The 26,125-nt window shown below is 38.8% G+C and overlaps 1 protein-coding gene across 2 annotated transcripts in view; it reads right to left on the bottom strand.

Annotated features, from left to right (window-relative positions):
- Positions 1-26,125, bottom strand: part of LOC147384250 (plant/protein (DUF810)) — a 73,892-nt gene that overhangs the window by 45,959 nt on the left and 1,808 nt on the right. For both annotated transcript variants that reach the window (XM_086426820.1, XM_086426821.1), the window contains exons 5-11: positions 25,463-25,751; positions 24,453-24,519; positions 24,067-24,220; positions 4,925-5,092; positions 4,725-4,835; positions 1,780-1,989; positions 1,550-1,651 (exon numbers count right to left, since the gene is read on the bottom strand). In XM_086426820.1, the coding sequence (XP_086282946.1) occupies positions 1,550-1,651; positions 1,780-1,989; positions 4,725-4,835; positions 4,925-5,092; positions 24,067-24,220; positions 24,453-24,519; positions 25,463-25,751 (1,101 nt within the window). The remainder of the gene's footprint in view (positions 1-1,549; positions 1,652-1,779; positions 1,990-4,724; positions 4,836-4,924; positions 5,093-24,066; positions 24,221-24,452; positions 24,520-25,462; positions 25,752-26,125) is intronic.

The following is a 26,125-nucleotide window of genomic DNA, read 5'->3' as shown; positions in this document are numbered from 1 at the left end:
AGTTTCAAGCCTTCATGTTGCATTGTTGGTCCCAAGCTGAAGTGAGGATGGATATGGAAAGTTATTTAAGAAGCTTGAGAACTCAGACAGGGACACGCATTGTCTCTGGAAGCTCTGAGCAGTGAGCACATTAACGATTCGAGTTTTCTTTTTTTTTTTTTTTTTTGGATAGGTAACGAAATTTAGTAAGTGACCGAGAAGACCAACTAAAGGTTACAGAAACAGAACTAAGGACAGGAAATGCTACAGGTCCAATCCCATCTAGCAACAAAATCATCGAAAAACACTCCCCTAAACTCCTTGTATACGTTACACCAGTAAAAGGTACAAGATAGGACCGAGAAAGACGACACGGCTGAGACATCCACACCTCTTCCTTCAAAACACCTGATATTCCACTCCTTCCAAACCCCAAGCAGATTGCGAACGAGGCAAGCCTCCAAAGCACTTTCTTAACATCAAAGAAAGAGCTGCCCCACTCTTACAAGATTGGAATGACGACAAAACTGAAGCTGGGAGGCAACCCTCCACACCAAACCTACTGAGGAAAGAACTCCAGATCTCCACATTAAACACTTATCCAGTAGTGTTGAATTCATCAAGATTTCCAATAGCATCAAGACTTCCAACAAAAATATTGATAAGATCGAGTATGTCATGATAGTCAAGCAAATAAGTACACGGCATGGAGAATATTGCCAATTTCTATTGGAATGGAAGACAAACCCCAAACAACAAATATCTGGATTGAAGAGAATCAGTTGAAAACACAAATATGAGGTCATGTGGAAGAATTATAATACTATTAACTCGATGGGGTCAAGTTTCATGCGAACTTGGAGACGATGGTGCAATCTCACAATATGGTGTTGTTTGGAGGCTCATTATTTTATTTTATTTAAATTCCAGCACTATAGAGTTATTTTAGGTATTATTTTGATAATGAAAATTAAGTAAGGTTTTATGGGTAGTCCACTAAAAGTAAACAGAATCTCAGTTCATTATTTTAATTGCTGTAAGTGGTATAAAAGACATGTGAACTGCAAAAAACTTATTATGCTATGCCCTTGAGGTTGCTAAAGTTTGAAGGTTTTCTTCTCAGAAGAGATGATTTCTCCGATTGTTCTCGTACCGATTTCATTTTTACTTGTGTTTCTTCCTATTTTCTGTTGTTTATTCTTGTTTCTGTGGTTCATTTACATCATGACATGCTTATCATAAGAAATAAACAATAGAGATGCCATCAAGGAATGGTTAACGACCACCCTGATTTGCTAACAATAAGCTGTGAGGGAGCCCTTAAAGAAGTAATTGCATGACTTAAATTTAATGACTAACATATCCTTGGGCATGTAAAACATAAAAAACTAAAAAAAAAAACCTTATGTTCAAAATCCATAAGATAATGAATGTTTATATGCTCCTTGAATATCTTTACTTAATTTGTATCAGATGACAAAACGAGATACAGATTACCTTGACTGCCAATATGATATACAGTAGTTTGAAGTAATGCCAAGAAACAAGCAGTAACTTAGGTTCACAATACCTGGCGAAATAATACCCATGCATAGCAGGTGTAATGAATGGTCTCTGTGATTCCTAAAATCCTCCACGTTGACTTCAGGAGCTCATGAATTTCTTCCACTTCCTGGATAAAAGAACGAACAATAGATAGTGTGAAAGGAAAAAATATTAAACATAAAGGTGGCTACAACAAATTGTATTAATAAAGGCTCGCAGAATCAAATCATCGTCTTCAATGGAGGGAACACCAACCTCAACAAGCTTTCCTTCATCCAAAATGTCAAAGACACTGACAAGCAATTTCTCATACAGCTTAACATTAAGGAAATAACCATCAGCCCAATGGCATACTTCACCAGTCAAGTCACCCCGAGCTGGCCTTTCAGCAAGTGGAATGGTGATCTCCCTTACAGATCTTAAGCATTCTGTCCTTTGGAGATCGCCGGAAGAAGATGGAAGAGACTATAACATTCAAAACAGGCTAATTACATAAGTAAAAGACAGGACACAAATGTCAACAAAAGAATAAGAGAGCTGCTATTGGCACCCAACTTTTACTTCTTACACCCAAATTTCTTAAATTGTTTATCACACCCCAATTAAAGATTAAAACACACCATTCAAACGTTACAAAGGTCTGCCTCAAATTATTATCTCAACATTACAAACTATAATAACACTCGTTCAAATAATTTCAGTAGTTGTTTACAATTATGATTAGGCTCATCTAAAATCTTAAACACAAAAAATAGAAATCTACCAAAATAAAATATGAGAGAGAGCTTCTATTGGCACCCCAACTTTTTACTTATTCTCAAACCATTTAATTATTTTCTTTATTTTTAATTGGGGAGTAGTAAGTAAAAGTTGGGGTGCCAATAGAAGCTCTCAAGCATGAACATGCAGAAAAAGGGTCAACATCAAATCAACAAATGACCACTAAATCTTCTCAATCATGGTTAATGGCAGTCCAGCAGTTTATTTAAGTACTCATGGTTTGAGAGAAGGACACGACCTATTTTTAGTGATTGTGGAAGCCCTTGGGAGAATTATATAGGGAGCAATAAATAGAGGAAAACAAGAAGCATTCTGCAATTTTCAGATGACATTATTATTTTTGGATACCTCCTCGTAAGCAGATTCAGTACCTGAGAGGCCTTTATATGTTGTTGTGAAGTGGTTTCAGGTTAGGTGGTGAATTTGGAAAAGAAACCCACACTGGTGCAGGAGGGTGGAAAAGTTGTGTGAGTTTTGCTCAGATATCGGGATGTAGGGTGGGTAGTCTGCCGACTTCATATATGGTACTTCCTTCATGCAAAAAATAGATCTAAGGCAATATAGAACCCGCTAATTGAGAAGATAATAGCAGATTGTTTTCGTGGAGAACTAAATTACTTTCTCAGGGGGGGAAGGATAGTTCTTATAAAGCGTTGCTTGTTGAGTATCCCAGTGTATTTCATACCATTATTCTCCATCAATGGTGGTGTTTAGAAACTTCTTGTAGAATGATAGAGCAGAAGCACAAAAATATCATCTTATGACGTGGAAGAAGCTTTGCTCCCAAAAGTCGAAGGGTGGTCTAGGCATTATTAGAAGGATAAGTTATAAGAATTGGGTCCATCTTGGAATATGGTATGGAGATTTAGAAAGGAACAAAAATGTCTTTGGAGTAAAAGTGTAAATGAAAGATTGGTTGCAATACTTTTGAATGGGAGATTGAATGACTAGATTCCCCTTTGGTTGTGGAGTCTGGAAAGGAATTAAAAGAGGAACCAAAGAGTTCAAGAAAGAGATAAGATTCAAGGTTGAGAATGGTTGTAGAGTTCATTTTTGAGAAGATCTGCGGTGTGGAGATAATTCTTTAAAATCTCAATTTCCTAATTTATTTTTTAACCTTAACATAAAAGGAATCCTTCAGTCCAAAGTTGTTTTTGTTGGTTAGGAGATGATATGTCCTAGGATATAGGCCTCAAAGAAAACCCTGATGATTGTGGCTATTTTACTCGAATCATCATAGCAACCTTATTTCTCCTGACAAAATGGACATCTATGTGAGGAGAAAGGATTAGGATTGTATGCTCTTGGTTACCTTCCCAAGTTGGTTGCTTTTGAGGTTCATACCTTTGGGGATTGAAAATTCCTCTAGAATAGTTATCATTGTCAAATGTATTGCACTATAAAAAATCCTAATGGTAGATCATCTTGTGACTTGAAAACATTACATGGTTGACATCTTTTGTAAGTTTATTGAAGTAAAAAATGAAAAAGAACACGTAGGTGGTCAAGGCGACCAACCTAAATAAAATAGAAAAGCAATGAAGCAACCTCCACACATACCCGCCCCAACCACCCCCACATAAAAAAAAAAAAAACTGCTCTGACATCATTGCAAAAAAAAATGCTCCCATCTAAACAAAAATACCTAGAAGAAAAACCCCTTAAAATCAGGAAATAACATACACGAAAGAATATAAGCCTTAGAGTAGAGATAATAAGATTGGAAATAGAGTTCTCCACCCAAAAAACACAAGCATTCCTCTCTTTCCATAAGCACGAACATACAAAAAAAGGCACAAAGCTCAAAAGGAATTTCATCCTTCCACCAATGATCAAGGATAGCCAACATTCCAGTAAAAAGAAAGTCAACAGTCTCTTGACTCATTGTATGGGGGAATATAGCATCTGGTCTGACTTTTTCTCTCCTTCCCACATTATTAGATTATTCCCCACTTAGTGTCAACTCTCAACCATGTTTTGTAGTTGGGATAGTCATGCTCTTAATATTAGGGGGCAAGAGTATACGGAAAGAGCGGAACAGAAGGAAGTATAAAACACAGTTTCAACGTTCAAGAATACATTTTTTTGGACCAAATCAGCACCCACCAAGTCAAATTTGAATTGGCTGAATCAAACTGTATATATAAACATAAAAAAATAAAAATTGGGTTTTTCTATTTGAACTGGATTAATACATGATACAATCACCACAATTTAAATTCTTAAAAATCTCTTTTGTGTATGGGGGAAAATTTTGAAAATCGATCCAAACCAGTTGTTTAGGCTGGGTTGTCAAAAATTGAGCGACTCAGCCAAATCTTAGAAGGGAAGGGGGAGTGACGAATCAACCAATTGAACTATTTTTTAATACAATAGATAACAAACCAAACCATTTCAAGAATCCCTACAAAAAGATGTACCTCAGATTCCTCAATCTTCCTCAGAAGAATCCTTAATTCGCTCGCCTTGCGCCCTGACTCCCCAAATCCGACAACAGGATGATTAATAAGCCCTTCTTCAAGCATATTTAACTGTACAAAAGCAAATGTAAAATAGACCATACAGGTATTAAAATATACTATCAAGACTATGTGTTACAAAAAAAAAAAGGATCACTTACCTGCCTCTTTTGCCACCGCAAATAGGCTTTCTTGTCAGAAAACTCAGTTTGTGAAATACAGCACAACAATTCCAATGGAACCAATAGGGTATCCATTCTCTTCCCCGCTTTACCAACAAGAGCATGAAGCAGACCTTGCCTTGTTCTCCTATCCATTGCCTCTGAAATCTGCACAAACAGGATTAATAGAAATACCAAATTGAAAACGTAGACAAGCTTGGAGACAAAATGCAAGGTTGTTGAGGAACTAAAGCCACCTAAGAAATTTCAAGAAAATTTTTGAACGAATGCTGCAGCACAAAGCATTAAGTTCTGTTGATTGATGCTACAGCTTCCCCACCTTCCATGTGTAACTCGCACACAGAGATGTGTGTCAAGAACAGCAGGTGTGATCTTGGCAAAGTTGATATGCCGGTTCCAAGACATTCTTTAATAAACATTTGTTCATAAAAAGAATCATGGATCTAGTATTTATCCTTTCTTCTTTTTAAAACGTAAAAGGATTTCATTAAAGAGAGAAGAAATGAGATTTACAATGGCAACTCCTTAGTTTGTTTGGGAAAACCATACCAAGAAGAAATACCCAAGAACACCAAAGACATGAACATCCTACACTTGCATCCCCACATAATCGCCCCATCCATACCCAAGAGCATTCTACGCCATCAATATGATACCACTTAAAAACCAAAATCCTAAAAGAAACCCCTTAAGCTCCACAAGCAACATGGCCCAAAAGAATATATTTTCCTTCACCACCATGAGTATATCATTGAAGGATCCTTCAGCCCCCTCAAAGGCTTTCACTCCATTCAAATACTCCAGCAAATCGCAAATGGGAGCTTACTCTAGAGGATCCCTCCTCCAAAAAATGCATCCCCTCCCATGAGGAGAAGAGACTAACCACATAAGAAGGAAGAATCCAAAAGATATTAGAAAGGGAAAAAAATGGATACGGAGGTGATCCATCGATTCCTAACAAAGCTTAAACAGATAGCAATAATTGACAAAATAGATTCTACAAGCCCCAAGATGGTCGATTGTTAAGGCTTTATTTAGAGAGGCTCGCCAAACAAAGAAAGATACTTTTGAAGGAACCTTGGATCCCAAACTCTTCATGCTTAGGGAAGTTGGATCCAAGGCCGGCAATGGAACAAGAAAAGAATAAAAAGAAATCACCAAGAGCTTTGCTAATACGATTCTTTAACCAAACACTTTTCTTTCCATCAATGGGAAAATGATAATAGTAACAAGAAAATTGATCGATCAAAACACAGCCTCCAAGTCCATCTCCAAATTATTCAGATTTCTTTTGAAACCTAGATTTTACAACAACTCTTTGCTTTGGCCCAACATGAAACTTTGAATTGTTTGATTATTTTTATCTAAGATAGAAAATAAAGTAAGGAACAAAGACCTTATGGACGCTTTCCCACACCATCTATCCTCCCAAAATCCAACATTGCTTCCTCTACCCAACTTAAAATCAATCCATTTCTCAATATCTAACATATGGTAGTTTTTCACACGGTGTAACCATGACTCTGAGTACTATTACTGTCACACCCCAAGATCTGGAATCAGTATTATCCCAAATCTCGAGGGTAATTAACCACAAATTAAATCAATAGTGGTGTAAAAAAAAATTGTTTAGACAAAGACTCCCTTTATATTTTCCCGGTCTTGGAGAAACCTGTAAAATATCACCTGTACCAACTTTCAATAATTCTCCCTTATATATATAAACACATTCACACCACATTTCCTCAAACCAAACAATGTAATTTTACAGAGCTTACTATACAACTATTTTTCCTATGTACAAATCTAGCACCCACTCCACAAAAGAAAATATATGCAAACCTCAATAAAAAATCCTACGAGGTTGTAAGCAAAAACCACACTAGGTATACCTCCGAAAAACAAACTCCTCACAAACAGGTCTCCAAAAATATAACACACATGCGTCAACGACTATCTGTCAATCTGCAAAAATATGGAAGTTTGAGCTTGCCAGCCCAAGAAGTAATTCTCTAACTATAATAAAGTTTTGAATCGAATAAAAACATTTGTCACCTAAAATAACTTGTATGACAAAAATTACAGATGTGGAATTGTATAATTTTTATGTCGACTAAAATTATATTTCCAAAAAATAAAATATACATAAATCCAAATGATATCTACTTTATACCCAAATCCAAATGATAAAGAGGTGGTTCTTCAAGGGGTATCCATCCCAGATGATAAACTAATCGAGGATCTACAATTCAACCGTGAAGTAAGAAAAAGTAAACAGGGGGTGTTGATGCAATTATTCTCACTTGGGACCCCACTTCCCAAGCATAAGGTTGAATGTCAACATCGACAATTGCAATAGATTCTGAAAAAAATTCCAAGACGTATTTATTGAGCCCAAATGCCTACAACCTCCACAAGCCCAAGATCATCAAATTCCCCTGATGGCGGGAAGTAGACCTATGCATGTCAAGCCATATCATTACTCATATTATCAGAAGGCTGAGATAGAAAAGTTAGTGATTGGAATGCTCTCTACAAGTGTGATCAAACCTAGCAATAGTCCTTATTCGTCACTAGTCATCTTAGTTAAAAAGCAGGATGGATCATGGTGCATGTGCGTCGATTGTCATGCTCTTAACAAGATCACAATCAAGGACTAGTTTCCAATTCCAGTAATTGATGAACTATTAGATGAATTAAATGGAGCAAAAATATTCTCAAAGCTCGATCTACGAAACAAGTATCATCAAATTCGAGTGGTATCGGAGGCCACTGCAAAGACAGCTTTCAGAACGCATCATGATCATTATGAATTTTTGGTAATGCCATTTGGCCTTACCAATGTTCCATCTACCTTCCAAGCCTTAATGAATGAGGTATTTCAAGATAATATGCGAAAATTCATCCTAGTATTTTTTTTTATGATATTCTTATATATAGTAAATCTTGGGATGAGCATTTTCAGCATTTAGAAATTACATTGACTTTACTAAGATCTCACAAGCTATTTGTTAAAATAGAAAAGTGTCAGTTTGGCCAAGGTGAAGTGCAATACCTCGGCCATGTAATTTCCGATATTGGGGTCGCCATGGATCCAGACAAAATTGATGTGAGGATAAGCTGGCCTGAACCCACCACACCTAATGCATTGAGAGGCTTCCTTGGGTTGACCGGCTATTATCGAAAGTTCATCCAAAACTTTGGTAAAATAGCTGGACCACCTACCAAAATGTTGAAAAAGGACTCATTTGTATGAGCAAATGCTACTGAAATAGCTTTTCAAAACTTAAAGGAAGCCATGACGAAAGCTCCAGTGTTAGCTTTAACCGACTTCTCAAAAATATTATTATTGAATGTGATGCTAGTGGATCGGGTGTGGGAGTTGTCCTAATGCAAGATCAGCCAATTGCATTTTACAGTTATGCATTACAAGGAAAGGACTTGTTATTGTCGACATATCAGAAGGAGATTTTAGCATTAGTGTTGGCGGTGCAAAAATGGCATCCATATTTATTGGGACGACAGTTTGTGGTGAAAACAGATCAACGTAGCTTGAAGTATTTGTGGATCCAAAAGGTTACAACTACAGCTCAACAAAGATGGATATATAAGTTGATGGGATTCAACTTTGTTATTGAATATAAAAAAGGGAAGGAAAATATTGTGGCTAATGCTCTTTCTAGAAAGGAAGATTCAAATACGGTTGAAGGAGGGGAAAATAGGGAATCTGCAACAATTACTCAACCAAGTCCTAACTCAGTGGAGGCTATCAAGGTGGAAGTGAAATCTGATTTAGTTTTGCAAGAGTTGATTCAATCCGATTGCTTAATTATTGATATTGTTGGTCAGTTTCACAATAGTACACATGAAGTATACTAGAAAAACACTTCAGAGAATTAGAGCAAATTTTTATTGGAGAAATTTTTGAGAATTTATTGCTGCTTGTGACACATGCCAACGTGTCACGGCCCTATTCTTTCGAAGCGAGGTCGTGCGGCGCAAGGGGGTCAAATCTACTTGTAAGCCTGTAAAATGATCGTACACCACACACACGTAGCTAGCAAACAAGTAAACAAAACAACGCCCGGAGGCAACTTTGTTGATATAATATTGATTACACGGGGTAACGCGTTACAAAAGCAAATAGATGCGTTACAAGCAATAGATGATCCTATGACACGTGGGACTTCCACGGAGCTGGGCTTCAACAACGTGGGTGTAGGCCGGGGATTGGGATAGCACTGACACCCTTCCTACAAAGTGTATGCTAAGTCTTTTCCAGGTTTCCAGAAGGAAACATCAAAAGTGGAGGCCGGTCATACTCCCTTATTACAAAAATGCCACTAAGCTAACAAGTGTGCCCTGGCACGGGGCTGACGTGTACCCTAAGCTAACAGATATGCCCTGGTACGGGGGCTGACATGGCTTCATAACGAGCCTTACATATTATTACATGGGTGCTCCCGGGTGACTCCGGGGCGAGCTACACCTAAACTCTAGGTGTCAGAGTACATGGCCGTTATAGTCTCCCCCACCTATTCTGCAGACGTCCTCGTCGCATTGTCCCTGACAAACTCTTCAATCTTCTGCTTGAATGGTTGTAAGTTCTCTACTCTTTCCCAGGTGGCTTTGCATTCTAGCAAGTTCTTCCATGTGACGAAGTACTCCATGTGCTGCTGCTTGCTTGAACTGCTGCTGACTTGACGCTCGGCGAGAGCTTTGTCGACAACACGTTCCGGCTAGATTGTTGAACGAGAAGGTGAACGTGTTGGAATGTTGTGTGCTGGATTTCCATGGAATGGCTTGAGACAGCTGGCATGGAAGACAGGGTGGATGTTGCGTAACCAGTACGGTAATTTCAGCTTGTAGGAGACCTTGCCGACTCGAGAGAGGATGAGCATTGGACCTTCATAACGCTGTAGTAGTCCCCTGTGTGCTTGTTGTACTCGGTTGAACCTTCTCAACTGATCTGTCTTCAGTAGAACTAAGTCACCAACTTTGAAACGATCTGGTCGATGATGTTCATCAGCCCATTTCTTCATCCGCTTCGACGCTTTTTCAAGGTAAGATCTGGCAATTTCATTGTTGTCTTGCCAAAACTTAGCAAACTTGTACGCCCTTGGACACTGTCCCTGATATCCTGAAACAATAGTATGAGGAGTTAAAGGTTGTTGGCCAGTAATAAGTTCAAAAGGACTCTTGTTGGAGAAAGAGCTCTTCTGAAGGTTGAAACAGAACTGTGCGACATCAAGTAAATTCGCCCAATCCTTTTGGTTGGCAGTGACAAAATGCCTGAGATACTCCTCCAACATGGAATTAAATCTTTCAGTCTGCCCATCTGTTTGAGGATGTCCGCTGGTCGAAAAGTCAAACTGAGACCCAAGTAATCTGAACAATTCGGTCCAGAATCTGCCTGTAAATCTTGAATCTCTATCGCTGACGATGTTCTTGGGCACACCCCAATACTTGATGACATGCTTGAGGAACAAGTGCGCTGTTTCTTCTGCTGAGCAATATGTCGAGGTCAGTATAAATGTAGTATATTTGGAGAAACGGTCCACAACCACAAGGATGGACACATACTCTGCAACTTTCGGCAAACCTGAAACAAAGTCCATAGAAACACTTTCCCAAGGCCTTTGGGGGACTGGAAGCGGTTCCAGCAGCCCGATTGGTTTGTCGCGCTCGATCTTGTCTTGCTGGCAAATGAGGCAGGTCCTCACATAATCTAACACATCATCACGGATGTTTGACCAGTAGTATCCTCGCTCCAAGAGAGCTAATGTGCAGCGCCAGCCCGGATGGCCAGCCCATGGAATGTCGTGACACTCCCTCATCAGTTCTCGTCTTAGCCCGTCCGCACGTGGAACAAACATGCGACTGTTAGTGGTATATAACAACCCATCACGAATCCAGAAACGGCGTGTTTTCCCCTTCTGCACCATATCCAATATGGCTTTTGCTTGGGGATCACTGTTCAAACCATCATGAATTCTCTACTGTAAAGTGTTGGTGACTTGAGAAACTTGTCGCTGAAGTGCTGCTAGCTCTGCTTTGCGACTCAAGGCATCGACCACGCTATTGTTCTTTCCGGGCTTGTAATCCAAGGCCAAGTCAAACTCTGCGAGGAATTCTTGCCAACAAGCCTGTTTTGGTGTCAACTTCTTCTGAGTCAGGAAATGGCTCACAGCCACATTATCGGTCTTCACATGAACTTGTGATCCCAACAAATAATGTCTCCAAACTCTCAAACAGTAGACGACGGCTAACAACTCTTTCTCCTGTGCGGTATAACGTTTCTCAGCATCATTGAGCTTCCGATTTTCATAAGCAAACGGATGCCCATCCTATAACAAACTCCTCCAATAGCAAAGTCAGATGCATCTGTCTGAACTTCAAACGGCTTGGTGATGTCGGGTAGAGCTAAGACTGGGTCTTGCATAACAGCAAGCTTGAGGTCTTCAAACGCCTCATGACACTTGTCCGACCAGGACCAAGTGTGATCTTTCTTCAACAGGTCTGTGAGAGGTGCGGCCCTTTTTGAATAACCTTGGACAAAACGTCGATAATAGTTCACAAGACCAAGGAATGACCTAAGCTCTGTGACAGTAGAAGGGGTTTTCCATTCATCAATAGCTCATACTTTCTCCATGTCCATCCGGATCTGTCCATTACCCACAACGTGGCCAAGAAACATAATCTGCTCTTGAGCGAATGAACACTTCTCTAGCTTGACATACAACTGATTGTCGCGAAGCACTTGGAATACCTTGCGTAAATGTTGAACGTGCTCTTCAAGGGTAGAACTATATACTACGATATCATCAAGATATACCACAACAAACTTGTCGAGGTACGGTCTGAAGAGTCGTTCATCAAGGTGCAGAATGTTGCAGGTGCGTTCGTAAGGCCGAAGGGCATGACTAAGAACTCATAAGCACCATACCTGGTAGAACAGGTAGTTTTCGGCTCATCTCCATCTGCAACCCGTACTTGATAGTACCCTGATCTCAAATCCAACTTGGAAAAATACTTGGCTGCCCCAAGTTGATCAAACAAATCGACAATCAGTGGAATCGGATACTTATTCTTGACGGTAACCTTGTTCAACGTTCGTTAGTCTACACAAAGTCGCAATGACCCATCATGCTTCTTCTGGAATAAAGCAGGCGCCCCATAAGGTGCCTTCGAAGGTCTGATAAATCCAAACTCCAGAAGTCCATCAAGTTACTTGCGTAGCTCAGCTAGTTCCAGAGGACTCATCCTGTATGGTCCCTTTGCAGGAGGCTTGGCACCAGGTACTAGTTCAATTTGATGATCAATCGGCCTACGTGGCAGTAGGGTCTTCGTAAGCTCTTCCGAAATAACATCATCAAATTCAATCAAAACCTGTTTTACCAATGGGGGAGTTGAACTATGGTCCTGATCATCAAGTTTAACTCGTAAGGTAGCAAGAAACGTTTGCTCACCTTTCTTCAACCCTTTCTTTAACTGTAGAGCTGAAATCATTTTTCCCTCCTCTTTACCTGTAGACAGAGAAATGAAGCTTGGACTTTCACCTGGCAAGCCCAAAGTGTTGGCAAATGGCATCAGAACGGCCCTGTTCTTTCGCAAAAAGTCCATCCCAATGATGACTTGGAACTCATCGAGTGGACCTGCGAGAAGATCTAGCATACCCTTCCATGGACCTATCTTGACGGCCATGGACTTGGCCGACCCTTGTATAAGAGTAGCCTCGGAGTTAACAGCTTTCATACGGCTTGAATCCTTTTCGAGCCGGATATTGAGGCGCTTCGCCTCTGCAGGGGCAATAAAGCTATGTGTAGCTCCCGTATCAACCATTGCCTGGGTGGTCTTCCCACCAATCTCCACCTCAACATACATGGACCCTTACGCTGACGGATCTTCTAAGTCTCAGAGGTCTGTTTCATTGCATTCAACAGATGTATAGCTCCCATGTGAGAAGATTCATCCTCATCTTTCTCATTTGAACTCTCGTGAATAGGGTCACTCTGGGAAGCTAACAATGCGTTCAACTTGCTTCTTTGCGGGCACTTGAACGTCTTATGAGGACCACCACACAAGTAACACAGAATCTTGCTGCGATGATTGTTGGACTGGGTACCTGTGTTCTTCGAAGGGGAGGAATCCCGTTGGGATCTCCTGCTTGGACTGTGTCTAGATCCTCCATTTTTACCTTTGGAAGACCCATTGGTGCGTTCACTCTGCAGAAAGTATCCTTTCGACTGATTAGATACCTTCTTTCTACTACCATCCACGGGAGAATAGTCCGTCAACCGCTCAGCTGTGGCGATAGCAGTCGTGAGGTCTTGCACACGTTGCCTCTGTAGTTCTGTCTGAACCCAAGGCTTAAGCCCTTCTGTAAACTAGAACAGCTTGTCTTTCTCTGACATATCATGGACATCAAGCATCAATGCGGAAAATTGCTTGACGTAGTCGTGCACGGTACCTGTCTGTTGGAGTTGCCTCAACTTTCTACGGGCAATAAACTCCACATTCTCGGGTAGGAACTGATTATTCAGCTCCTTTTTGAGGTCTTCCCATGTATCGATGGAGCATTGGCCACTCTCCATCTCGGTGTACTTTGTTCGCCACCATAGCTTAGCGTCACCTGCAAGATACATAGAAGCAGTTGTTACTTTTACCTCTTCTGAATCTGGTCGAGCTGCACAGAAGTATTGTTCCATATCAAATAGGAAATTCTCGAGCTCTTTCGCATCACGGGCACCACTGAAGGCGCGTGGCTCTGGGACTCGCAAGCGCGAGGGAGAAGCATCACTACCGGTAGGCCGCTCGTTACCAACGGCTCTTACCAAGAAACCTACCTTAGTAGTGAGCTCCGTAATCTGTTCTTGTAAAGTGGCTATGGATCCTCGGGTATCTTCCTCGAGGTCAGTCATTCTGGCTCTGAATGTCTCAGATCTTTCCTCCAGCGTGTTCTAGCGACCATCTAATTGAGCAATACCATCAACTGTACTAGATAGCATACCTATCTTTTCCTCTAATACCTCAATGCGTTCCTTGTTTGTACGTGGTGCTGGTGTGTTTGGAACGGGTTAGTCCGCGGTACTAGCAGCTCATCGTGCCATTGTTCGCGTGAACTAATGGAATCTCGGGGGAAGAGCTAGGGGAATACCAACTGTACTCAAACAACTGTAGCTCTAATACCAACTGTTACGGCCCTATTCTTTCGAAGCGAGGTCGTGCGGTGCAAGGGGGTCAAATCCACTTGCAAGCCTGTAAAATGATCGTACACCACACACACGTAGCTAGCAAACAAGTAAACGAGGCAACACGAGACAAAGCCCGGAGGCAACTGTGTTGATATAATATTTGATTACACGGGATAACGCGTTACAAGCAATAGATGATCCTATGACACGCGGGACTTCCACGGAGCTGGGCTTCAACGTGGGTGTAGGCCGGGGATTGGGATAGCACTGACACCCTTCCTATAAAGTGTATGCTAAGTCTTTCCCAGGTTTCCAGAAGGAAACATCAAAAGTGGAGGCCGGTCATACTCCCTTATTACGAAAATGCCACTAAGCTAACAAGTGTACCCTGGCACGGGGCTGACATGTACCCTAAGCTAACAGATATGCCCTGGTACGGGGGCTGACATGGCTTCATAACGAGCCTTACATAGTATTACAAGGGTGCTCCCGGGTGACTTCGGGGCGAGCTACACCTAAACTCTAGGTGTCAGAGTAAATGGCCGTTACACAACGGCACAAACTGAACAACTTGCCCCTGCAGGATTACTCCAACCACTCCCTATTCCAAATCAGGTATAAGAAGATATTTCTAGGGATTTCATTGATGGTCTGCCTATGTCTAAGGGGAAGTCTACTATTCTGGTAGTTGTTGATAGGTTATCTAAATATGCACATTTTACTTCCTATCACATCCCTACACTGCTATTGGAGTTGCACGAATTTTCTTCGAAAATATCTTCAAGTTGCATTGAATGCCAAGGACCATTGTCTGTGATCGAGATTCAACATTCACAAGTCTACTTTGGTCAGAATTATTCAAGATGAATGGCACTATTTTAATTACAGTTCTGCGTACGTACCATCCTCAAACAAATGGTCGAAGCGAAGTGGTAAACCGCAAAATGGAGATGTACTTGCGTTGTTTCACGAGTTCGCTGCCAAAGGCGTGGAGTGAGTGGTTAGCATGAACAGAGTACTTCTATAATACCTGTTAGCACTCAGCCATTAAAACCATGCCTTTTGAAGTTGTATATGGCAGGTCACCTCCCACCTTGTTGTCTTATATACCAGGCATGGCTAAGGTTGAAGTTGTGGAGAGACAGTTAGTGGATCGGGATCAGATTATTGAAGAATAGCGGACCACACTCAAGGAAGCTCAGTCACGAATGAAGAAGGTGTATGATCACCATTTCAAAGAGAATTTGAAGAGGGGAATTGGGTTTATCTTAAGCTTCAACCATATCGGCAAGCATTGATACCGATAAGGAAAAATCTCAAGCTATCACCTAAATATTACAGGCTATTCAAGGTTCTTAAGAAAATAGGAGTCGTACCTTATAAACCGGACCCGCCCAAGGAGTCGCAAACTCACCCGGTGTCATCCACCTCCGCTCTCGGGTGTCACGTGTTCACGTATCGTGCCCCATTTCAACCTGTGACCCTCTTATATTCATAATTATGCCTTCCCCATCAGATCGGTCTTTTGAGGTAAAATGGTTGTCAACATGGTATCAAAGCGCTAGGTTCGTATAGGTCACGTGTTCGAGTCTCCTCGTAGGAATTTTCCACCCTTATGGGTGAGGAGGACTGTTGAGTATTGTGTTATCCGCCTCTGCTCTTGAGTGTCACGTGCTCACATATGCTGCCCCAATTCAACTTGTGACCTCTTATATTCATAGTTGTGCCTTCCCTATCAAATCGGTCTTTTGGGGTAAATGGTTGTCAATAGTTACAATCTTTGCCCGCGTTTAAAATCTTATAGCCTTCATGTAGTTATTGCCTTAGATATCATTCTCCTTAAAGCTTTGACCACCACAATGAATAGAAAAGACAACAATAAATCTCCTACATGAAGACATCCTGATGAGCTACTATTGATCAAGATAGAAAAAAGGTGCCAAAGAGACCCTTTCAAATCCACTTCCTCCATTTATTTCCAAAACCCCATTTTCCTGAGGAATTTTTGGATTATTTCCCAATTAATGTAATCCTATGCTTTTTTCCAAATCAATCTTGCACACAAACCCCAATTTCTTCATCTTCCTCCTCAAATCGATGCACTCATTTTGAATTGAAATGCTATCTAGCATTTGCCTACCCCCAAACAAAAGTTCCTTGCTCTTGACATAATGATATAAGGAAGCACTTCCCTCATCCTTGAGATTAAGACTTTGTCTTTGATCTTGTAGGCTCCTTACTAGACTAATGGGCCTAAATTCTAAGATGTCCTCTACCCCTGGATTGATTGGAACGAGAGCTACAAAGGTACAATTTAAACCATAATCTAAGAAATATTCATCTCGGAATTCTTTTACATCTCTCATAAAATCATTTAAGATCACTGACCAACATAGTTTGCATAATACCAATAGAAATCCATCTAAACCAGGAGCCTTATCTTCATTTGCCTTCCTAATAACACCCTACACCTCCTCTTCCTCAATATCCTTTTCTAGACACTCCCACTTCGAAAAACTTATATTCCCAAATTCCAAACCATCCAAATGGGATCTCTGTTATCCTTTTTTCTTAGAATAAATCCTTATAGAACCCCACTACTCCTTCTCTAGTTCTGTTTTCCTCTCGCAATAAAAACCATTTTTTATTTTAATTCATGAAACTCCCTTAAAACTCCTACAATATAGATATAGATAATAAGATTAATAAAAATGAATTTTAATAGTATACAGCATGTATCATATAATTGGTTAAAAAATCAATAAAAATGAGCTGGAGCCTTATATGCTATCACTTCTTTTTTTTTTATATGTATAAATTTATTGCAGTAAAGAGAATGTACAAAAGGCGGTTGAGATTACCAACCAAAAACAGCAAGAACACAAAAGCAACTAACTCTCACACAATGAGACCCATCTAAATACGTAAGTCCACAAAAAATACACCTTTAAACTCCGAACAAAGCTTACATCAATAGAATAGCAACCATTATCATTATCATAAACCTTATATGCTATCATTACCCTCATCATAAGCCTCATCCCAACCCAACTATATGGGTTAGTTGCAAGAATATTGTTTCTCCATTTAATCATATTAAAAGTTGTGTCTTTTGTTAAATGTCTTCAAATATGTACCCAATACCTGAATCTATGTGCTTCTGATCCTTACCCATATCATTTTAAAACCTATATGAAGTGGACATCATAGCCATTGAGCATCTCATGGCCAAATTTCAACTCAAGATTTTATTTTATGTTTTATTTAGAGGTTTTAGTTAATTTTCTGTTTTGTATCTTAGATTTTGGGTTTAGTTTTACCTTGTTTTAGTCCATGGTCTTAGTCTGGTCTTAGTATAGATGTTTGGAGGTAGTTTGGTAACTTTATCATGTCATTTTGTTAAGTTTATAAAGGTTGAAAATTTAGGCAGATAAAGTTAAGAAAATTAGGGTATTATGTAATTGTTATTTTTAAGTTAAGAGTTGTTTAGGTATTTTTATCTTTAAGGTTTTGCTTTGGTATTTAAAGACATCCTTATGTTATTTCACAGTAGATTATTGAATAAAAATATACATGGTGTGATACCAATGCTCCCTTGTGTGATTCCAAGGCATAGAAGGCTTATTTGGTGACTCTCTCTCTCTCTCTCTCTCTCTCTCTCTCTCTCTCTCTCTCTTCTGTTTTGAAACATAATCATACCATAGTAACCCTAGCCGATCCATTCATCTTCACCCAAAACCCCTTTTTTTTATTTTTTATTCAACCTACCCTACAACTTGGTGCCATTAATATCGAGACAGCACCCTCTTTGCTAGCCTAACCTAACACCCATCTAAAGCCTTCCTTTACTCCTACCAAGCATGGTGAAGCTGATCCAACAACATCATACCTGCTGCCCCTTCAATACAGCCCAAGCGAACCTATCCCTGTAGCTGTCCAGCCCAATTACACCCCTCCACAACCCTTTCTACATCTATTCCAGCCCTCTATAGTGTTGCTGCACCTCATGCCAGCTACCCAAACTTCTGCTGCACCCTCCCAATAGTCCTAATTGCAACCTACCCTATAAACACTAGTCCAATCCCCTCTAGTAACCTAATTGAACCAGCCCATTACCCCTAAAATCAAACAAAACCTTCCTAGACCTTACTTCCTCGGTTTGTTACATTGAAAATTGCTGGAATTTAATTTGAGTATCCTCATTTATGCATACATTCAACTCCCATAACATTATCATAAATTGGATTGACTTTTGGGCCTAAACTATCTTGAAATCCTTAGTTGGATCAAGAGAATTAACATTGATTATTGATGAACCTAAGCTAGAGGAAAAGCCAATCTTTCATTCACATTCCTTCCTTCGAACATTTGAAAAGCTAGTATTGTGGGGTCGTTATTGCCTAAGATCTTAATGTAATTGCCTATTAGATTTCTATTCTTTTTATGGTTGAATGAGATTTAAATTTATACTTTAAATTGCTCTTACTGATTTATTCTTGATCTCAGATCCATCATTTAGTTTAGCCTCACCGTCCTGCATCATTACAGTTTGCATGTTCCCCATAGGAGTTGTAATTAGTTTTCGTTGCACATGGCCAAGCCATCTCAATCGACTCTCCCTACAAATTGGTCATTAACTTGTTGCTTTTGATTTTCTCAACCTTTCCAATCATCCACATCTTGGCTGCGTGCCTACGTTCATTTCATGAACATGTTTCTTGATTTCCCCACAAAATGGTCATTAAAGTATAGCAATGTTATTGTCGAATTAAAATACGGTCCTACTAGTTTGGTTGGCATGTGTTGGTTGCATAGCAATCCAAAAGAATATGTTCACAATATCCACCCATATCTAACTTATGGGCAACAACCTACTCAATCCTTCCCTCATGCATAATACAACCAAGAAAATGAAATGGTCAGTTTACGATATCTCTTGGCCATCAATTTTAACTAAAGGATCTACTCTATGTATGTCCTTACTAAAGATACACTCCATAAACTCAGTCTTGGGCCAAATTGTTTTAAAGCCTGCAACTCCTAAAACACCCTCAAAAACTCTAGTTTTGAATCCTATCAGGTACTTGGAGCACCTTTGAAACTACGTACAAGCGCACTCAGCAACCTAAGTAGCAATAACCTAACTGTTATTTAGCCCATTTCGAAAAGCAATTGAGAGAACTCATTGCTATGTTGGCCTGCGTTGAGGGATTCTTATCAGTGTTTTACGCCTCAAGGCGAGGTGTACTTCATGCCTTGAGGCTTACGCCTCACACCCCAAGAATAACTAAGGCTCAAGCCACAGTTTGTCGGCAGCCCCAATGTCGTGGGTCAAAAATTCAATTTTATTTTACACAAATATACCCCCCCCCCCAATGTCTTTTATTTACTAAGGACTACTAAATAAAAGTGTTTTTTGTCTTCTAAACAAGTGTCACAAAGAGATATCTCAAAATCACTCTTTGAAACCCTAAAATCTCCCTACTACATCAAGATTCCTTCCTAAAGGCTCCAAGACTCATCCAATTTCGAATTGATCGATTCCTATAACTTCCTTACGAAGATTGTAGTAAAATAGAACCAACAAATCAAGGGTTTTCTTAGGTTTTGAGGTATGTGATTTTTCTATGTACTTGAACTTTTTACCTTTTTTTCTTTTCAAAATCTCATATTTTTCTCTCTTATTTTTTTTAATTCTTCTCTAGTTTATAATATAAACTAAAACTTCATTCCTAGGCCTAAACTAGTTGTTGATTTGATGTTTGATACTCTCATGACTCTATGAGCGATGATACATTGCTACTTCTCTAAATTTTTATTGTTTAATGTTTATTTGATGCTTGAAGGTTTGTTGACTTGTTTTGTATATTTTTTGAATTTATTATAATTTTTATATATTTTTTATGTTTTTTTTTTCTAAGTTAGTTGAGGCTTACGCCTCACCTCAAGTACGCCTTAGGTACTTTAAAACACTGATTCTTATCAAGGTCTTCCTCATCTCAACCATTCACAAATAATCAGCATATAGATGATGCCATTGCACTGCATGTATCTTCTAGGACTACTTGCGTCATTGATTCAGGGGCCACATATAAAATAACATGTATGTCCCACCCAATGTTCTAAAAGTCGTACGGCTCAAGGTGAGGCGTATGCTTAATGCCTTGAGGCTTACGCCTTAGAGGTGTAAGGCATACGCCTCATGCCTCACGCCTCAAGAATAATTGAGGCTTAAACCTCATTTTGTTCTGTAGACCTTAATGCCATGGGTCAAAAATTCAAAAAAAAAAAAATTTAATTTTTCTTGCTTTATTTTACACAAATACCCATCTTTTATTTGCTAAATAAAAGTGCTTTTGTCTTCTAAACATAGGTTATCAAGAGATATCTCAAAATCATTCTTTGAAACCCTAAAATCTCCATACACCAAGATTTCTTCCTAGAGACTTCAATACTAATCTGATTTCAAATATGTAGATTCTTATAACTTTCTTACAAAGATTGTGGTCAAATAGAACCAACAAATCAAGGATTTTCTTAAGTTTTGAGGTGTGTGATTTTCTATGTACTTTCTTGAACTTTTTACCTTTTTTTTCTTTTCAAAATCTCATATTGGTTCTCTCTTATTTTTTCTAATTCTTTTCTAGTTTATAATAAGGTCCAAAACTTCATTCCTAGGCCTCGACTTGTTTTTTATTTGATGTTTGATATTACATGACTCTATGAGTGATGATGCATTGCTACTTCCCTAAATTTTTATTGTTTAATGCTTTATTTGATGCTTGAAGGTTGTTACTTGTTTTTATATATTTTTTGAATTTATTATTTTATATATATTTTTTATGTTTTTTTTTTTTTAAATTAATTGAGGCTTACTCCTCACCTCAAGAACCCAAAACACCTCAAGTACACCTTAGGTACTTTAAAACACTAGTCCCACCTTTATATTTAAGTTGGGGTTGAAAAAGAGCACAACCACCAATATTAATAGAGAAAAAAGGATTGCATCAAGAATATTCATAACCAATTGCATCATCTAAAACAAACTCGTTCACATCACAAGGAAATTCAGAAAGAAATCAAATCTTGTCATGAACAATAGCTATACACCAATGGTTGGACCGATTGCTAGTCTCTGGCCATTCAATTCAGACATTTTTATTTAATGGGATTGAAACCCACACACATGGGTTAATTCATAAAGCCTATGATGAATGGAGCTTACTTCCAATAGCTAGAAATCAACATTTTTATTGTAATTGCTTTTTACCCTTTCAAGACAATCTCTCTGGTTTCATGGAGTATACAAAAATTTGACTGGATTTACATTTTGTCCAAAAAAACCACCCCTCTTAAAATATTATGATCGTATCAGTTTGTTTTGGTTTCTATCATGATATAAATCAACAAAATCCAAGTTAAACTTGTACGAACCAAAACAATTCAAAAAAATTGGTGAATTAGAATTTACCTAGATGTTTTTGTTCCAGTATCAGCAATAAGGAGACATCTTGACCACAACATTCCTAAAAAAACGATACCTGGAACCTTGCACATGCCCATGCTCTCAAGGCATGAAGGATCCCTTAAATCCCCCTAACCATGGATTGTCATTTCCATGTAAGATGTACTTCGTTTTTTATAGCATGCACAGCATAAGAAGAATTGGATTCAATGCTGATCCATATACGACAAACAATCCCAATACCACTTCGAGATGCTTGCTCCTCTGATTCTGGTGCCAGCAGGAGAGCCTCGTGAGACACGTTTATATAATTTGTATCATTTCGAATAAATCGAACTCTTCCATGTATATCTCACAATTCTCACTAAAAATGAGCACTGTAAACTATCCACTTTAAAAAGATAGTGGATCAAACCTCCATCAATCTTTTATCTCCTTCACTTGTAGTGATTTATGATTCAATTAATGAATGAAGAACTCATTTGATCTGATGATATCAATCAAGTCATAATGTTACTTCTTTTTTCAATCTATTTCATGTCTACCTTAATTTGTACCCGCAAGTTGTTCTAAGCCTTTTGAGGATGCTGAAAATTTCTAGTGGATTGATATCATTTAAGAAACATGATCCTCCATAATTCAGCAAAGGAATACCACTTTTGTTCCTATTATACACCAAAAAAATCACCATTGTGTCTCAATGATTCACCTGAGTTAAGGGTTAAGGGTCTACTCTAAAGGAGACTAAGCACAAGATAGAGAAAACGGATGGAAGCCCATAACACTCAGCAAACCCCATTCAAGTAAAGTTGTCTACACTCGGAATTATCAATAATGTCATGGTTGTTTATGCACATCACCAAACGAAGTAGAGAAGGGAGGATGCAGGTGGCTGTTCTTGTACAACGTGAAGTACAATCTTGATGGGTCATTTGAGACATAAAGTTGGACTTGCTGCCAAAGGATCTATGCAAACCTATGGGGTTGATTTTTAAGAGACTTTTGCTGCAATAGCCAAGTCGTACTCTATACATGTCATTCAATCTCTTGTGGCTCACAAAAAAGATGGCCTCTTCAAAGATGGCCTCTTCATCAGTTAGATGTTAAGATGCGTTATATCCCAGGAGACTTAGGTCCCCTCAAGTACATCCTTGGAATAGATTAATATAAGTAGCAAGATCCAAGAGAAGGAAGTATATTGTTGATTCACTCAAGCAAACATAAGATCTAGACCTACTGATTTCCCTATCAATCAAAATCATCAAATGAATATGCTGAGCCACTTAGAGATATTGGACTCTATTGGCTACTTGTTGGAAAATGTATATATCTACAATCACTCACCCAAATACTTCATATGTTATGCAGAATGGAGCAGTCATTAGATGGTGTACAGGATCCTCAAATACCTGAAATCTGGTCTAGGCGAGAGCATCCTGTATAGTGACCATGGTCACTCTGATGTGGATATCTAAACAAAAGCAAATTGAGTTGGATCTCTCTGAGATAGAAGATCCAATACTGGATACTAAACTTTTATCGGGGGAAATCTTATTACTTAGCAGGGCAAGCAAACGAACATGGTTGCTCAGCGTGGGTGACCCATGCTATGGATTAAATTCACACTTGAATAAGGGTTTATTGTTAAATTGACTATGGGAATAGAGCAGCGGTCAATCAAAACATCATCAATCCTATTTACCATGAGAAGACCAAGCACATCGAAGATGATTGTCATTTCATATGGAATTTCTAAAGTGTTCTGCATTCGTTGTTGTTGTTTTGGATGATGATGGGGGTGTCCAGAACCACAGGCCCAACTAGTAAGGCCGAGGCAACTGGCCTCTTAGAGCACCATGTCTCGCCCACTACACATACCAACTAAGCCGGGATAAATCCCTGTGGCGGCCAATGAAAGGGCTTGAACTCAAGACCTCTCCCTTTTTGGAGGGAGGCCCTGGCCACTACGCCCAACATTCATTGAGTTCCACACTCCTCGTATTAATTCTCATGAGTAACTAGCAGATGTCCTTACTAAAGCTATGGGAAAGACGAGTATGAGAGCTTCCGTTCAAGTAGGACATGGTTGACATTTAAAAACTTGTGGGTGAATGTGTCAGGGTACTTCTGCAATAGTTGATACCTTTCTTGCGAAGGTTTAATTGCACAAAACAGACTATGGTTAATATAAGAGTGTATGAAACACAATTGACTTACAACCCTCTCTTTACGTAGCAACATTTACAAAAACTCAAACTGGATTCACCTTGCCCACGAAACCACTAAATTGGCAATCAAATAATTAATTGAGAATATTACAATAGACCTGCCTTACATTAAAAGCCACTCCATGGCTCAAGAACTCAAGAATTCCATGGTCGACCAGAAATAGGGCAGGTAAACTTTAAAAAAATGCACACACACGCATACAAGCTTGGAAGTAGTGGTGAATAGTAACTTGCCTCGAGCTGAACACGCATGGTCTCCAACAAACCAGTCAATCCGGGGGCACGTTGCGATTGGGGTGCAACATGCTCACTCTTGCTACGAGCAAGCTTCCTCATCAATCTGGATTTCTTGTCTTTCTTTTTTTCTTTGGATGGTTCTATCAGACCCCTATAAAAAAAATTAGAACAAATAAAGAAAATAAATCATGCAGAAGGCAAAAAGGGAAAAATACAAAATGAAATATGACATAAAACCCATGATCTATGTATAAAAAATAAAACATAAAACATAAAATGAAATAAAAAATTTAAAAAAAAAAAAGTCATTGGAGAGGACGAAGTGCTCTACAAATAAACACAGGAAGAATGTCTGTGGATCAACACAGACATTAGAAGCATACCCTGAAGCACCAGCAGAAGCTAAGAGGATCTCATACGCTGTTTCACGTAGACCATCATCTGTAATGCCTGCAAACAGATAATTTATGAAAAATCAAATGATGCCAATGAGCCTATCCAATAGACATTAGATTTGATTTTTCAGGACAAGGTTAGTGTACAAGAGGCCTAAGACTGTGGTCTTCATTTGGATGAACATTAAATGAGAGAGTTAATATTGCCACACCAACTTTTACTAATGCCACACCAATTCCTACATAAATCACCAAAGAATTGCACAGTTGGTGTGGTGTTAGTAAAAATTGGTGTGGCAATAGCAACTCTCTCAAATTAAAATGCCATATCCCATGTCCTTTTCCGCCTTCCCTCTCTAAAAACTATGTATGAACTTGATTTTTGAACCATTAAGTAATCAATCTATTTTTTATAAATTAATATATACAAACATTTCATGATATGTCACTTCTCATTGCAGTATCCGATAATCCAAAATCAGCAAATAGTCCCAATATATAGACACTTCTCAAGGAATTAGTTACAGAAATCTGAGATTTTTAAAACAAATCGCAATTAAATCACGATTCTAATAGTTGTCGACTAGATCACGATTTTTTTCAAAAAATTGAGAAGTTTTTGAAAAAAATCACGATTAATCGTGATTTAATCAACAATTTTTTGAAAAATCAAAGATTATTTTTATTTTTAGCATTTTTTAAGTGTTAATTTATCATTTAATATATGAAATACATATTTTTTATATTTAAAAAATTATTTTTATCTTTTAATGTATTCAATGTTTTCCCGCTTTTATAGACTTTTGACGTTTTCCAAAGCTTTCTCTTGCTGAATTATTCACGAACCTCGACTTTGTCACTATTCTCAAGGATAGTGACTCCCTACTTCCCCTTTTCAAAGAAAATCAAATGGACCACACCATATTACACCTGTTCTAAGATGAATGTTCGAATTCATGGTTATCAGTTATCACTTTATATTTCTAAATCATAATTACCTGTCGCAAAAGAAGGCAAGCCTAACACAAGATCACTAGCATCATTTGGATTCCGTCTTGAAACCCTAAGGCTATCAAACTCCTCATCATCATCATCTTCAAAATCATCAATATCATCAACAGATAGCTCCTGAAGTTGTGCAGAATGAAGGGACTGTGATTTTGATAGACTTGGCACAACTGGTGACGGAGTAAACACCATAATTGGTGGTGGTGGCCTTCTTGGAGGTGATCCTGAAGATTCGAGATCTGTAACAAGAAAAAATTCCTCCATGGACCCTGTATTGTTCTGAAAAAGTGAAATGAATCATAAATATATAGCTAATGTTTTCGGTAAGTGAAGCATTGATTGATTTGTCCAACCAAAATCTGCACACACAAAAAAAAAGCACAGAACCAGAAGATGGACGTCGGACAGAAACAGCTTTTCTTAACATATTACAATGGATAATACAAAAAAATAACTATTCCAGATGCCACTAAGGTACTATTAATTTACAACCATTCAGCTGAATGGCCACACAAACAACAAACAACAAACAACAGGGGCTGTCTGGGAACACCAAAAAAATCAGGTCAGTGGGGGTTGGTTTAAGTCCTGCCACTTAGGCTGCATCCAAATAACCATTGCGAGCCAGCATCTCTATTTCCATTTTGTATGTC

Source organism: Akebia trifoliata, chromosome 15 (assembly GCF_017979445.1).
Source record: "Akebia trifoliata isolate Shusen 1 chromosome 15, ASM1797944v1, whole genome shotgun sequence".
In the NCBI taxonomy this organism is placed as follows: domain Eukaryota; kingdom Viridiplantae; phylum Streptophyta; class Magnoliopsida; order Ranunculales; family Lardizabalaceae; genus Akebia; species Akebia trifoliata.
This window is presented reverse-complemented; position numbering and strand designations above follow the sequence as displayed.